This window comes from Ranitomeya variabilis, chromosome 1 (assembly GCF_051348905.1).
Source record: "Ranitomeya variabilis isolate aRanVar5 chromosome 1, aRanVar5.hap1, whole genome shotgun sequence".
NCBI classification, from domain to species: domain Eukaryota; kingdom Metazoa; phylum Chordata; class Amphibia; order Anura; family Dendrobatidae; genus Ranitomeya; species Ranitomeya variabilis.
Genome location: NC_135232.1, coordinates 256811248 through 256826353, shown reverse-complemented (window position 1 = coordinate 256826353; position 15106 = coordinate 256811248). Strand labels below are relative to the sequence as shown.

At 47.7% G+C, this 15106-nt stretch overlaps 1 protein-coding gene across 3 annotated transcripts in view; it reads right to left on the bottom strand.

The window, feature by feature from the left end:
- Positions 1 to 15106, bottom strand: part of ANKLE2 (ankyrin repeat and LEM domain containing 2) — a 112775-nt gene that overhangs the window by 39883 nt on the left and 57786 nt on the right. For all 3 annotated transcript variants that reach the window (XM_077293369.1, XM_077293368.1, XM_077293370.1), the window contains exon 8: positions 9309 to 9481. In XM_077293369.1, coding sequence (XP_077149484.1) covers positions 9309 to 9481 — 173 coding nt within the window. The remainder of the gene's footprint in view (positions 1 to 9308; positions 9482 to 15106) is intronic.

Genomic DNA, 15106 nt, shown 5'->3' with positions numbered 1-15106 from the left:
GGGACTTGTAATCCAGCTGTCCTGCTGTGAGACGTGGAGTCCCTTACAACCTCGGCCTTCCGGCTACCGGTGTCAGCGCTCTGTAGGGGAAGAAGCCCAGTTGCAGTTATCCCCAGTTCTTCACTCTCCTGCTCTTCACTTCTCCTACACGCTCACTACAATCTGTTGGGCTTTCTTTCTCGGAGCTGCAGCACTTCTCATGGCTGCACGGACCCTCTGCTCCCTTCTCCTCTGTCTCTGACAGACTACTCTAACTTCCCCTCCAGACAGAATATATATATAGGGGAGCCACCCACAAAATGGATCAGAGCAACCCCTTCTGGCCTGAAGTAAGGACATGTTGCATGTTTGCTAATACCTCAAAAAAGGAATCGTTCCTCGCTTCCAAGCATGACATCACTCTCCCCATGTGGAAAGCAATCCCACTGTAAACCAGGACCCTGGGGGTGTTACACCTCTGTACATCCAAAGGGTTAATCCCCTAGGATGCCCTAGGATGGGACAGGGCTGAATGTCCGGCATTAGGCCTGGCGGAAACGACACTCCATTTGCTCGCCCGTTAAGGGTGTGGTGAGATCAGTGCCCTTCAAGGGACCAGTCGCCCCTAAAAAAAACAACCCAGGCATGGCATCCCACGTCGCAAGAGAGGATACAGGGAGGCGACACTCGCCGTTCTCGCCTGTTGGTTGGGGGATATCGGCCCCTTGAAAGGGTCCGTCACCCCAGTCTTCCTTGTAAAAAGGTTTAAAAATAGGGATTTTTGTGTTACTCACCGTAAAATCCTTTTCTCCGAGACGCTCATTGGGGGACACAGGACTGTGGGTGTATGCTTCTGCCGCCAGGAGGCTGACACTAAGTAAACGTGAAAAAACGTTAGCAGCTCCTCCCTCGAATACACCCTGACACTGGCTGCTGGAGACTCCAGTTCGGTGCAAAAGCAGTAGGAGAAAAAACACGAGATATAATATAACAGCATAAATACAGAAAAACTTATGTCTAGAAAAGGTCCTACTGACTGACAAAATCCGATATTACCAGGGAGGGAGCTGTGTCCCCCAATGAGCGTCTCGGAGAAAAGGATTTTACGGTGAGTAACACAAAAATCCCTATTTCTCCTTCGCCTCATTGGGGGACATAGGACTGTGGGATGTCCTAAAGAAGTCCCTGGGTGGGGAATTAACTCACCAGTAATAATCATCCAGATAACGGATTGTCTAAAAGTGCGCTACTGCCGCTTGAAGAATCCTTCTACCCAGACTTGCATCTGCAGAGATCTGAGAGTGGACATTAGAATGTTTGACAAAGTATGCAGACTAGACCAGGTCGCAGCTTTGCAAACCTGTTCTGCTGAGACCTGGTGTCAAATGGCCCAGGAAGCCCCCACTGCTCTAGTGGAATGAGCCTTGATCCCAGCCGAAACCGTCACGCCCTTGGCGCAATAGGCTTCCTGAATGGCCGCACGTATCCACCTGGCCAGGGTGGATTTTGAGGCCGCGCCTCCTTTCCTGCAACCTTCCGGAAGGACAAACAGAGCATCCGTCTGGCGGAAAGGAGCCGTTCGAGAAATGTATCTCCTAAGTGCTCTCACCAGATCCAACGTATGGAGAGCTTTTTCTACACGGTGCGTAGGTGCCGGACAAAAAGAGGGAAGAACTATATCCTCATTAATATGGAATGAGGAAACAACCTTCGGCAAAAAAAGAAGGTGCTGGTCTGAGCACTACCTTATCCTGATGAAAATGCAGAAAAGGAGTACAACAGGAAAAGGCTGCCAGCTCTGACAACCGCCTTATGGATGTGATGGCCACCAAAAACACGACCTTCCAAGAAAGGAAAGTCAAGGAAATATCTTGAAGAGGCTCAAAAGGAGCTTCCTGCAATGCCCTTAAGACCAAATTAAGGTCCCAAGCATCCAAGGGAGTTTTGTAAGGAGGGACCTTATGAGCGACTCCCTGGAAAAAATTCCTAACCTGACGGTTAGTAGCAATCCTGCGCTGATAAAGGACTGATAAGGCCGAGATCTGCCTTCTGAGGGTACTTGGAGCAAGCCCAGAATCCAGGCCTGCTTGAAGAAAGGCTAGAATGTTTGGGACGGAAAAACGCAGAGGAGGCAGTCCGCGCCCTCTACACCATGAAAGAAAAACTTTCCAAGTGTGATAATAAATTCTGGCTGAAACAGTTTTACGCGCACTGATCATGGTATCAGCTACCTCTTGGGAGAACCCTGCCTGAGTTAAAACCCAAGATTCAACGGCCAGGCCATCAAACGTAGGACCCCTGAGTTCTGATGGTAGATCGGCCCTTGAGATAGAAGATCCGGCCGATCGGGGAGCCGCCATGGAACCCTGGAGAGAAGCTGTACTAGGTTCGCATACCAGGTCCGTCGTGGCCAATCCGGGGCAATCAGAATAACAGATACTCTTTCTAACTTGATCTTCTTGATTACCCTCGGGAGAAGCGCCAGAGGAGGGAAAAGATAAGAGAGATGGAACTGGTTCCAAGTCAGAACTAGCGCATCCACAGCGATTGCCTGTGGGTTTCGGTACCGGGAGACAAATCTGGGTACTTTGGCATTCACCCTGGACGCCATTAGATCCACGTCCGGGGTCCCCCATAGACGGCATATCTGCTGAAATACCTCGGGATGGAGAGACCATTCCCCGGACGCCAGACCCTGATGGCTTAGGAAATCTGCCGCCCAATTTTCTACGCCTGAAATGATGTGGACTGCTGAAATCACAGAGTGATTTATCTCGGCCCAGAAGAGAATTTGTCTTACCTCTCGCATGGCTGCCCTGCTGCGGGTGCCCCCCTGGTGATTTATGTAGGCCACTGCTGTGGCGTTGTCCGATTGAATTCGGACAGGGCGACCCGCCAGGAGATGGTGGAAATGCTGCAACGCTAGTCGAACCGCCCGAATCTCCAAGAGATTGATGGGGAGATTTGATTCCCAAGGAGACCAGCGCCCTTGAGCTGTGTGGTGAAAAAACACTGCTCCCCAACCCAGGAGACTGGCATCTGTTGTGACCATCAGCCAATTGGTTGGGGGAAAGGGCTTCCCTCCGAGTAGGGATGAGCTGTTTAACCACCATGATAGAGCCTGCCTGACCTGGGGAGACAAGCGAAAACTGCGGTTGAGGGAGAGTGGATTCCTGTTCCATACTGCTAGGATTGCCTGTTGGAGAGGACGAAGATGAAGCTGCTTGAATGATACTGCTTCTATAGTTGCAACCATCTTCCCTAACACCCTCATGCAGGACCGAATCGTACGGTTGCTGAAGATTCCTCACTTCCCGCCGAAGGGCTAGGACCTTGTCCTGGGGAAGGATTGATAGGGCCTGAGAGGTGTCAAAAATCATACCTAGAAATGATATCTTCCGAGACGGTTGTAGGGATGACTTCCTTAAATTTACTAGCCAACCCAGGCGAGCAAGGGTGTCTAGAACAATGCTGACATTTTCCTTGCAAGCTTGAAAGGTAGGCCCCTTGATCAGAAGATCGTCCAGATATGGCATGACTACTATGCCTCGGGAGTGCAGGATGGACACTACAGTGGACATGACCTTCGTGAACACCCTTGGGGCGGAGGCCAGCCTGAAGGGTAACGCCGTGAAATGGAAGTGTAGGTTGTTTAGTGCGAACCTTAGAAACCTTTGATGAGGAGGAAAAATGGGAATATGTAGGTAAGCGTCCTGAACATCTATTGAGGCCAAGAACTCTCCCTTTTCCATTGAAGCAATCACTGACCGCAGAGACTCCATCCGAAAATGGTGAACGCGAACAAACTTGTTTAGGCATTTTAGATCTAGGATAGGCCTTACTGTTACGTCCGTTTTGGGGACCACAAAAAGGTTGGAATAGAACCCTTGAAACCTTTCCTCCCTTGGGACAGGAGAAATGACTCCGCTGAGATGAAGGGATTCTACAGAATTGTACAGGTCTCGTCGGAGGGACTTGGACCTGGGAAGACGTGATGGGAAGAACCGTAGAGGAGGCTGACGGACCAGCTCTATCTTGTAACCTGAAGATACGAGCTCTTTTACCCACCGGTCGTGGATTACCTGAATCCAGACCTGGCGACACAAAAGTAGACGTCCGCCTACTCTGTTGGAGGCACTCTGAGGAGGCCTCCAGTCATTTGGCTGAAAACCTTTGAGTCCTAGATCCTCTCGATCTAGTTGACTGGGAACGCATTCTTCCCCCTGGTTGGCCGTATAAGAGACCCGTGCATCTCGGCCCTGATTGGGCCGACCTTGCGCCACAGTGCCCGATGCGGGGGCCCATCTAGTATTGCGAAAGGATCTGAAACGGGCTTGAAATTGGCGACGAAAAGGCTGCCTTATCCCTCCTGTGGAGTCAGAAATAAGCTGATCCAGCTTCTCTCCGAATAGGCGATCCCCCTGATACGGAAGGGTTGTAAGAGATTTTTTAGAGGTAGAGTCTGCCCGCCATGTCCTTAACAGAGAGCCCTTCTAATAGCATTGGCGTTAGCAGCAGCCGAAGAGGCACAGTCTGCAGCATCCAAGGAAGCATTGATCAGATAGCTACCCGCAAGTGCTATCTGAGAAGACATTTCTGCCAACTATGCAGACAACTCACGTTCCTGAAGAGCCTTTGTTAAAGACTCTGACCAGGACATCATAGCTTTCGCAACCCAAGTTGCTGCAAACGAAGGAAAAAGTGCTGAACTTGAAGCCTCAAAAACTGAACGAGCCAAGCTCTCTATATGACGATCCGTAGGATCCTTAATCGACGAGCCACTAGGGAGAGATAGCAATGTGTTACGCCGAATCAGGTCCTCAAACACAGGGTGAGAGGAAAAAACTCTATGGGCTCGTTTAAATGATACCTTATGATCTGAGGATGAGGCGAGTTCGTCCTCTATCCCCAGGGACTGATTGACAGCCTCAATCAGGCTATCGACTCCTGAAAACCAGGACTCTCAAAATTAAGGGACTCCTCTGACTCATAGTCTGTCAACTTCCCCGCTCTCTGCTGGGGAAGGAGAACGCGACACGGAACTCCAGGGTGCAGAAGCACCTGAGAGCCTGGGCGACGCTGTGCGAATCCGCTTTCCACGTGTCTGTCTGGTGCGGGCACGGCCCCTGCAGGCCGAAGGCTCTTGAGACCCCGAGGCCCTATCCGAGACAGAAGGACTGCTGGCCCTGACTGCGGGGTCTGAAGGGATTTGATTGCTTCAGTAAGGGACGCCATGGATTGTGATAAAGTCGTAACCCATTCCGGCGGATCAGCCCCAGCCACTGCTTGAGGGGCAAGGGCCGGAGAGATAGCTGGGGAGCTGGCGGGGGGGGGGCTCCTGGGCGCGTTCCAAGTCACAGGCCTCACAGAGACAGTTGCTCTGGGCACACGGGAATGGGGCACGACAAGTTACACAACCGGTAAATAGGACCATATGAGCCTTAACCCTTCTAGACATAGTGAAAACTATACCCAGGGCCTGAGACCGGGAAAAAAAATAATGCTACTACCTGCTGGAGGGAGAAGCACTTACCTTAGTCCTGTGTCCCTACCAGAAACAGTGATGCCGAACTCATGATGCGGAGCCAAATGAGCCGTCTTTAACTTGTGCAGACCTCAGGGGGCGGGACCGCCCTGATGCGGTGCGGCCTATAGTAAGCCTGAAGCCGGGGACTCAATTTTTCCCTGGGAGAGGGAAGGGAAAGCGAAACCGGAAGTAGACGCGCCGGAGGGGGCGGGGCCTCACAGTGCGGTTAGCTGGGCGAAATGCCGGGTCTGAGCAACCCGGAAGTACTCTGATGGAGGCCAGGCCGGAGCCGGAAGCCTCAGGAGGACCATGATGCCGGCGCACAGTACCACTGGAGCGCCGCTGTACCGGAGCGGCGCCGGTGTCACCGCATAGTAACGGCGCCGACCTCAGTTTTAAAATGCCACCTCGATTACAGCTCCATCCCCTGCCCTGCCTGCCTGTGTTCAGCAAGGGTATGTGCTGCATGGAGTCCATCTGCACAACACCCTGCTATAGCGTTCTGCTCAGCCACACTGTCATAGTGCTACATACACTCGCAGTACCAGGAAAATAGGCATCTGCAGATGCCTTGCGCCAAAACAGGAGCCCCCCCTCCTATGAGTATTATCCGGTGGATTGGGGAGGTCATGGCCCTGATGGCAGGACCTGGGAGCGGGGGGAGGTAAATGACGGTGCAGGAACCCTAGCTCCATTATCTACTAAGGATAAGGAGAGGGACCGTCCACCACCCCATCTAACACTGTAGCAAAAGCAGAGGTGTAGAGTTAACAGGGGGGACACGCGGACATTCTACGGGCACCTGTACAGCCTAGGGTCTAAATACCTTCGGGTGGTCAGGGCCTAGTCCGGTGAGGGATCCCACGTCGCGGGAAAGGATACATGGAGAAATTCACACGTGCTTGCCCGTTGTTGGTTTTGGGGAGATCGGACCCTCAAAAAGGTCCGTCGCCCCTTCAATTCCGTTGGTGAAGAGATGAAAGGAAATGGGTCCAAAAGATCCGGGACCCAGATGGTGTGCCTCCTTCAGACACTAAGCAAGAACTGGAGTCTCCAGCAGCCAGTGTCAGGGTGTATACGAGGGAGGAGGAGCTAACGTTTTTTTACATTTACTTAGTGTCAGCCTCCTGGCGGCAGAAGCATACACCCACAGTCCTGTGTCCCCCAATGAGGCGAAGGAGAAAAGTAAAACTTGAAAGACAAAAATTAAACTAAAAAAGTATGGTCTGAATAGCAGACCCCTTTGGTTGGTAGTTTTGAGTCGTGTGGAAGGAGCATACAGATGCACGGTGCCAAGGGACCCGATGGTGTGCTTGTTGGGGTGCGTGGATGAGATTGGAGTGGATAACAACCTGAAGACAGCTATTGCCAGATTGCTGTATATGGCCCGGAAGGTAATTGCGCGAAATTGGATTAAGGACGAGCCGCCTTCAAGAAGAGAATTCCTCCAATATGTGAAGCAGGGCCTGAGACTGGAAAAGGGGTTTTATCAGAAAAGAGGGAAAATTGAAATGTTCGATAAGCTGTGGTCTCTGTGGCTTGCCATGGGATAGGTTTGTTATAGAGACCGGGCGAATCAAGACCCTGAATTGGTGAAAACATAACACGTGGCCTATGGTCCTAACTGAGGGGATAGTCATCCTATAGATTTGAGTGTGGAGCTATTAAACAAGGTGGGCTGTCTTATGGGGGGGGGGGGGGGGCAGGATAAGTTGGGATTGCAGGGTTCGTTTGAGGGGAAAATATTGTACTGAAAACAAGAATGTAACATGTCAATTGTAATGTTATTCTTAATAAAAATTTATTTGAGTTAAAAATGAATAGCAGACCCCAGTGTGCCTCCTATGGACACTAAGCATGAACTGGTTCTCTGGGAGCAAGCAGGAGGGTGTATACTGCAGGAGAGGAGCTAACTTTCTTTGTATTACCTAGTGTCAGCCTCCTGTGGCAGCAGCATACACACACGGGCTGTGTCCCCCAATGAGGCGAAGGAGAAATCAATTTTTGACCTGCTGTTGAGGTGTTCAAATTAGTTTTTACGCTGTTCCTCGTGGTATAAATAATTAGACTACTATTCCTCAGGTAGGTGCGATTACAGCAATTTACAAAGTGGTATAATATTTGGCTGCTGTCACACACTAAGACGCTTTTATTTGCAAAATAGTTTTTTGCATCGCCATATTTTAAGAGCTATAATTTAACCATACTTTTGCCAAGAAGAGTCATGTGAGGACTTGTGTTTTGTGGGTCGAGGTGACTTATCGGTACATCGGTTTTTGTCCACATAGCTTTCAATTCAGATTTTTGGGAGGCAGAATTAACAAAAACTAGCAATTCACTATTTTTTTATGCTGTTCACAGTGTGGCTAAAGTATTATTTTAAACTTTGTAAAACGTTATTCTTCGGGTCAGTATGATTACAGCGATACCACTTTTTTATCTTTTGGCACTTTTACACAATAAAAACTATTTTAAAGAAAAAGTATTTTTTGTCTTCACTCTACTCAGCTATAGCATTTTTATTTTTCTGCGGATTGAGCTTCATGGCAGCTTGTTTTTTGCGGGACATGATTACATTTTCAGCAATACTATTTTTATTTACAGTTGACTTCTTGATCAGCGATATGAAAAAGCATAGTTTGCTACGTTTTTATTTAGTTTTTGCGGTGTTCACTGAAGGAGTTATCTTGCACGGAAGTTTTTTATGTCAGGTCTGAACGTAGTAATAACAAACACGTACCGTATATACTTGAGTATAAGCCAACTCGAGTATAAGCCAGGTATGTGTGGCTCCCCCGGTCTTTGTATACATGGCTCGCCTCCCCCAGTCGTATGCATGGCTTGGCTCCCCCGGTCATATGCATGCATGGCACACAAAAACCACCCGTCCCACTCACCCTCCTTGTGCCATCGCTGCATCTCCGCTGTCCCGGCGCCAGCAGCTCTTCCTGTGCTGAGCGGTACCACATAATGAATATAAGCTTCATGCCTATGGGAGTTGAGACGCGTGCATATTCATTACCTTAACAGAGATGCAGGGACAGATGCCGCGTCGGCACCAGGACAGTGAGTATGATGTCTGCTGGAAGCCGGCGGCTGCAGCTGTCACTGTGCCACAGTGGCTTTCTGGACAATGACAGGTGTATAAGCCGAGGGGGGCGTTTTCAGCTCAAAAAAAAAAAAAAAAGTGTGCTGAAAATCTCGGCTTATACATGAGTATAAGTGGTACTTTATTTTTACTTCAATTTAAGTATTTATTGGATTAATATTTTTCTTTTTTTTTTTTTAAATCTTGTGATTTTTTTTAACAATTTTTACTCATTTATTTATTTTTACTCTTCTACCTTGTCCCAGTATGTGACATAAACTTTCCCTGCCGTGATCTAACACTCTGCAATGCTTACTAATTGCAGGGCATTAGATCTGTACATTGCATGCTCTGAGCAGGAGCTTATGGGTCACCGTACGTGGGTGACCCTGCGACATCTTTCAGCCCAGGGTCACCATCGGTACAACGCAAATGCAATTGTGTTGTGACGATAGGAGAGAGGGAGCTCTCTACCTATCAAAGTCGCTGTCACTATTGACAGAGGCAACAAAGCAGTTAAACGTCAGCAATCAGCACCGATCGTAGACTTTGCAGCAGTGTGTCAGCTCTCAGAGCTGACACCCATTTTTGATCATGTCAGCACTCGGAGCGAGCCCGTGCGATTATCACGATGTTAGACATACTGTACACATGTACAGAAGATGTCGTGAAGGGGTTGATTCTAAAATGGATTCCATTACTTAAGTCTCTCACCTTGGAAGGGCTCATGGGTCCTGCAAATGCTTTAACAGCTAGCAATGGATCTTTTGGGGTGCCACAGTACCGTGGTTGAGAAAGAATATCAGGCTGCTCAGGTGACCATGGTCTACCAATTATAGGAAATGAAGAGTTATCCTCAGCACGCAGCAAAGGGACATAAAAATGGCCTGGTAAAAAGAGAGCAGAAATAAATTTGTGATTGTGAAGTGCTGATGCATGCAAGCTATAATAGCAAATCTATAAATTCTGGTATTTCTTCAATTGATTACAAGCAATAGCAAATTCATACGATTCTATTCAAGTAAGGCTTCTTTCACACTTCCGTTTTTACAATCTGCACAGGATCCGTCAAAATGTTGAAAAGACGGATCCTGTGTAGATTGTAAAAAACGAGTGCATTGGGCCCGTTTTTTCTGACGGACCCGTCGAGATTAATGTGCACCTGTTGTGTATGCATCTTCGCAGCGGTTTTCTGCTGCGAAAACGCATACACAACACAAGTTAAAAATCGCAATATTTTTACCTTCCGGCGTCCCGCGCAGCGTTACCGTTGCTCGCGATGATCCCGGCAGCTAGAGTTCCCAGTAATGTCTTGCGTGCAATGACCTCTGATGACGTCGCGAGACCGCGACGTCATTGGGTCATTTCACAATGCATTACTGGGAAAGCTACCTGCCGGGATCATCGCGAGCATCGGTAACGCTGCGCGGGATGCCGGAAGGTAAGAATATTGCGACTTTTTAAAATTATTTTTAACATTATATCTTGCTACTATTGATGCATTAAAAAGAGAAAACGATCGAGAATTTCCCCGATGGGAAATTCTTTCGCACATGCTCAGTTTGAAAAGACGGAACCCGTCGGTGGATTCTTGCTTTTCACAGTCAGCGACGGATCCTGCGTCCATAGGCTTCCATTATAGCCAACGACGGGCAGCGCAGGATCCGTTGCTGAGCGATTTTCCGACGTGCAGAAAAAACGATCCTCTGAACGTTTTCTCTGCCCGACGGACAGCAATTTTCCGACGGATCCAGTGCACGACGGATGAGATGGATGGCCATCCGTCACAATCCGTCGCTAATACAAGTCTATGGGAAAAACAGGATCCATCAATAAAGCAATATCTGTGTATTGGGTGTAAACCATACAGAAAATCCCAATAACGAAAAACAGGATCCAGTAGAAAGATTTGCTGGAAACTTTTTTTCAAAAATCGATGGATTTTGATGGGCACTAAAAGACGGAAGTGTGAAAGAGGCCTAAATTGTACCTGCATCACAAAATGTTAGTGATCTAGCACATTTATTAAAAGGGTTTTCCAGTTTTATAAAACAAGAATCAAAGAGCTGTTCTTTACTCAACCTCCCCAGGTCCCGCATTAAGTCTTAGGCTACTTTCACACTAGCGTCGGATGACGAATTGCGTCGTTGCGACGTACCGACGCTAGCAGTGAATGCGCCGCACAACGGACCCATTGTGAGGTGCGGGGAGGCGGGGGCGGAGTTCCGGCTGCGCATGCGCAATCGGAAAAGACGGGAACGACACACCAAAAAACGTTACAAGCAACGTTTTTTGGTGGCGACGGTCCGACGCACGGCGGTTGCGACGTGTGGCAATGCGTCGCACTGCGTCGCTAATAAAAGTCTATGGAGAAAAAACGCATCCTGCAAGCACTTTTGCAGGATGCGTTTTTTCTGCAAAACGACTTATAGCGACGTGCAGTGCACGACGCTAGTGTGAAAGTAGCCTTAAACCGCTGCTCTTCGTTACTGTTATGGTCTGCAGCACTGACATGGTGACAAAGCTGCAGCCAGTAAGTGAGCTCAGCGACTGCCAGAGATGACAACACAAGCCACTGAGCTCAGTTATTGGCTGCTGTGAAAGCTGCACAGAACAACAGACATTGGGAGCAGAAGGAGACTCAGCACTAAACCCAGGGAGGGAGGAGTAAGAAACCAAAGCTGTGCTTTACGCAAACTGCAGCCGAGAGACAATGGGTTTTCTGAAATGAGAAATTGTATATATTTTTTAAATTTTAAAAGGGTGACACTTCATGTCAACCAATTTTATCCTGCAGATATATTGTTAATATGCAGGTTAAAATGCTGCCCTTGTCACCTTACTGAAAGCACAGCTATCGGGATCGGCTAGTCACCGCTCAGTACACAGTGAGTGGCGGCTGTAAGCACACCCTAGCACTGACAGCTCACTGTGTATAGATGCACTCACTCCTAGCATGTCATTATGACTGAAAGCAGACAGATCTTCACAGAGGAATAGTGTTAATTTACTCCCAGTAGCTGCACTTTCAGTAAGGCTTCTTTCACTTTTCCGTCAGTACGGGGCCGTCACGAAGCGTCGGCGCGAAGTACCGATGAAGTGTGTGCTTTCACATTTCCATCAGACTGCAGGGTGAGGAAAGATCGTGAGAGCGATATTTCCTGCTGGGCATGCGCAGTCTGAAACACTGGATGCGACGTACAGAAAAACGTTCCCTTGAACGTTTTTCTGTGACGACGGTCCGCCAAAACCCGACGCAAGCAGTGCATGACAGACGCAACGTGTGGCCATACGTCGCGATCCGTCGGCAATACAAGTCTATGGGGAAAAAACGCATCCTGCGGGAAAATTTGCAGAATACTTTTTGCCCCAAAACGAAACATTGTGAAGGATTCCCAAAAATGGAAATGTGACAGTAGCATAAGGCGTCCAGACAGCCATTAGCCTGCATATTAGCCCTATATCTGCCGGTGAATAGCATTTGGGGAGATCTGTAAAAATTAAACTTTTCTTTTAATAAAAAGGTTTTTCTGTTGTAGGGAATTTGTCAGCAGGTTTAAACAGTATTTACAATTGCTTAGTTTGCCGTTTCACCCAGTTAATTATCTTTTCCATTAGGTCTGACATCACTTGATTAAAAAGCTACGAGCTGAATCCTTCTAAGCTCTATGTAGAAGCAGTGAAGTCTGCTTTCCCTGTTTGAGTCATCCCCCTCTAACTCCTGACCGAGCTGCTCTGATCCTTCACTGTGCCAGGGACTTTGCAGCAAAGTAGAATTTTAGTTCTAAGGCTATGTTCACACGTTGCATTTTCGCTGCATTTTTTTTCCTGCAGCAAAACATGCTGTGTTTGTGTCATGCTACATTTGTCTCGTGCATGCTAATAAAGTTTAGAGCAAAAAAATTCTACTTTAGATTTTTGCAACAAAAAAAAAAAAAAGAAAGAAAAGAAAACCCACATCATGCATTTTTTTCAGCGTTTTTCATCACCCATTACTTTCACTTTCAATGGGTAAAACCTAAGGTTTTGCACAAAATACTGAGGACAAAAAAACCCAAACTGTGCATCAGATTTCTGGAATTTCGTAGACCTAGCTGGTACAGCAAAACGCAACACGAAACTAAAATTAGCATTAACCCCTTTCTGACCTCGGACGGGATAGTACGTCCGAGGTCAGATCCCCTGCTTTGATGTGGGCTCCGGCGGTGAGCCCGCATCAAATCCCGGACATGTCCGCTGTTTTGAACAGCTGACATGTGCCCGCAATAGCGGCGGATGAAATTGTGATTGACCCGCCGCTATTAACTAGTTAAATGCCGCTGTCAAACGCTGACAGTGGCATTTAACCGGCACTTCCGGCCGCGTGGTCGGAAATGAGCGCATCGCCGACCCCCGTCACATGATCGGGGGTCAGCGATGCGTCAGAATGGTAACCATAGAGGTCATTGAGACCTCTATGGTTACTGATGCTGGCCTGCTGTGAGCACCCCCCCCTGTGGTCAGCGCTCATAGCACACCTGCACTTCTGCTGCATAGCAGAGATCTGATGATCGCTGCTATGTAACAGAGGCGATCGAGTTCTGCCAGCTTCTAGCCTATGGAGGCTATTGAAGCATGGCAAAAGTAAACAAAAAAAAAAAAAAAAAAAAAAAAAAATCGAAACGCCAGAATACGGGCGATCAAAAGAACGTATCTGCACCAAAATGCCATCATTAAAAATGCCAGCTCAGCACGCAAAAAATAAGCCCACCTGACCCCAGATCATGAAAAATGGAGACGCTACGGTTATCGGAAAATGGCGCAATTTTTTATTAATTTTTTTTTAAGCAAAGTTTGGAATTTTTTTTCACCACTTCGATGAAAGAGAACCTAGAGATATTTGGTGTCTATGAACTCATAATGGCCTGGAGAATCATAATGGCAGGTCAGTTTTAGCATTTAGTGAACCTAGTAAAAAAGCCAATCAAAAAACAAGTGTGGGGATTGCACTTTTTTTTGCAATTTCACCGTACTTGGAATTTTTTTCCCGTTTTCTAGTACACGACAAGCCAATTATGTCGTTCAAAAGTACAACTTGTTTCGCAAAAAAATAAGCCCTCACGTGGCCATATTGACGGAAAAATAAAAAAAAGTTATGGCTCTGGGAAGAAGGGGAGCAAAAAACGAACATAGAGAAAAACGGAAAATCCCAAGGTCATGAAGGGGTTAAAAAAAATGCACCAAAACTGCATTCTTGTGAAAATACCCCAAGGCTAGGGTAAGAACTAATTCAGGAGATTATGCAAATTATACTTTGATCAAACTCATAAGAATTTGATTAGAGTGTCAGCACAGTGTGACCAGTTTCTCTCCGATAAGAGAATCGGAGCACACCAAGAACAAAATTTCCCCATGTTCTCCATCGTGTCAGTGCGCCGAAATCTGTCTGCACTCAGATGTCATCCAAGTGTAGTCCGATCATTTACACACATTAATTTGCATGGCTGATTGCAAGCCTAATATCGGCTAGGACATGGACAGAAAATATGGGTGTGCACCTGGCTTAATGATGACTCATGCAGAGAAAAAAGACCCTGTGTGCCTCCTATGGACACTAAGCTTGAACTGGAAGCCAGCATGAGGGTGTATACCGCAGGGGAGGAGCTAACTTTTGTCTCAACTTAGTGTCAGCCTCCTGGCGACAGCAGCATAACACCCATGGTTCCGTGTTCAACAATGTGGCAAAGGAGAAAAATGACTTCCTGTTTCTATATAGAGCTTATGAGGATTCAGCTAGTTATGTTTTAATCACATGAGGTCATAGACGTAATGGAAAAAGAACTGAGCATGGGCAAAACAGGGATTTTTGTGTACTCACCGTAAAATCCTTTTCTCTGAGCCACTCATTGGGGGACACAGACCATGGGGTGTATGCTGCTTACAACTAGGAGGCTGACACTAAACACAAAAAAAGTTAGCTCCTCCTCTGCAGTATACACCCTCGTGATGGCTCCCAGAGAACTAGTTCAGTGCAAAAACAGGAGAACATTAACAATACATAAGAACATGTCAAACTAAAGAACAAGCACAAGTCATTAGGCTAACAGGGTGGGTGCTGTGTCCCCCAAATAGTGGCTCGGAGAAAATGATTTTACGGTGAGTACACAAACACCTGTTTCTCCCTCATTGGGGGACACAGACCATGGGACGACCCAAAGCAGTCTCTGGGTGGGAAATGAACACAAAGGATTAGGCTTCATGCAACATCTGCCTAGATGTGCGCCACCGCTGCCTGCAGAATTCTTCTGCCCAGACTCGCATCCGCTGAAGCCTGAGAGTGATTATAGTGCTTTACGAAGGCATGTAAACTGAACCAAGTCGCAGCTTTATAGCCCTGCTCCACCATCGCCTGATGCCGAATGGCTCAAGAAGCCCCCGCCACTCGAGTGGAGTGTGCTCTGATCCCTGTTGTGATGGGCTGATCTCTGACTCTGTATGACTCCTAGATGGTGGAACGAATCCACTTGGCTATC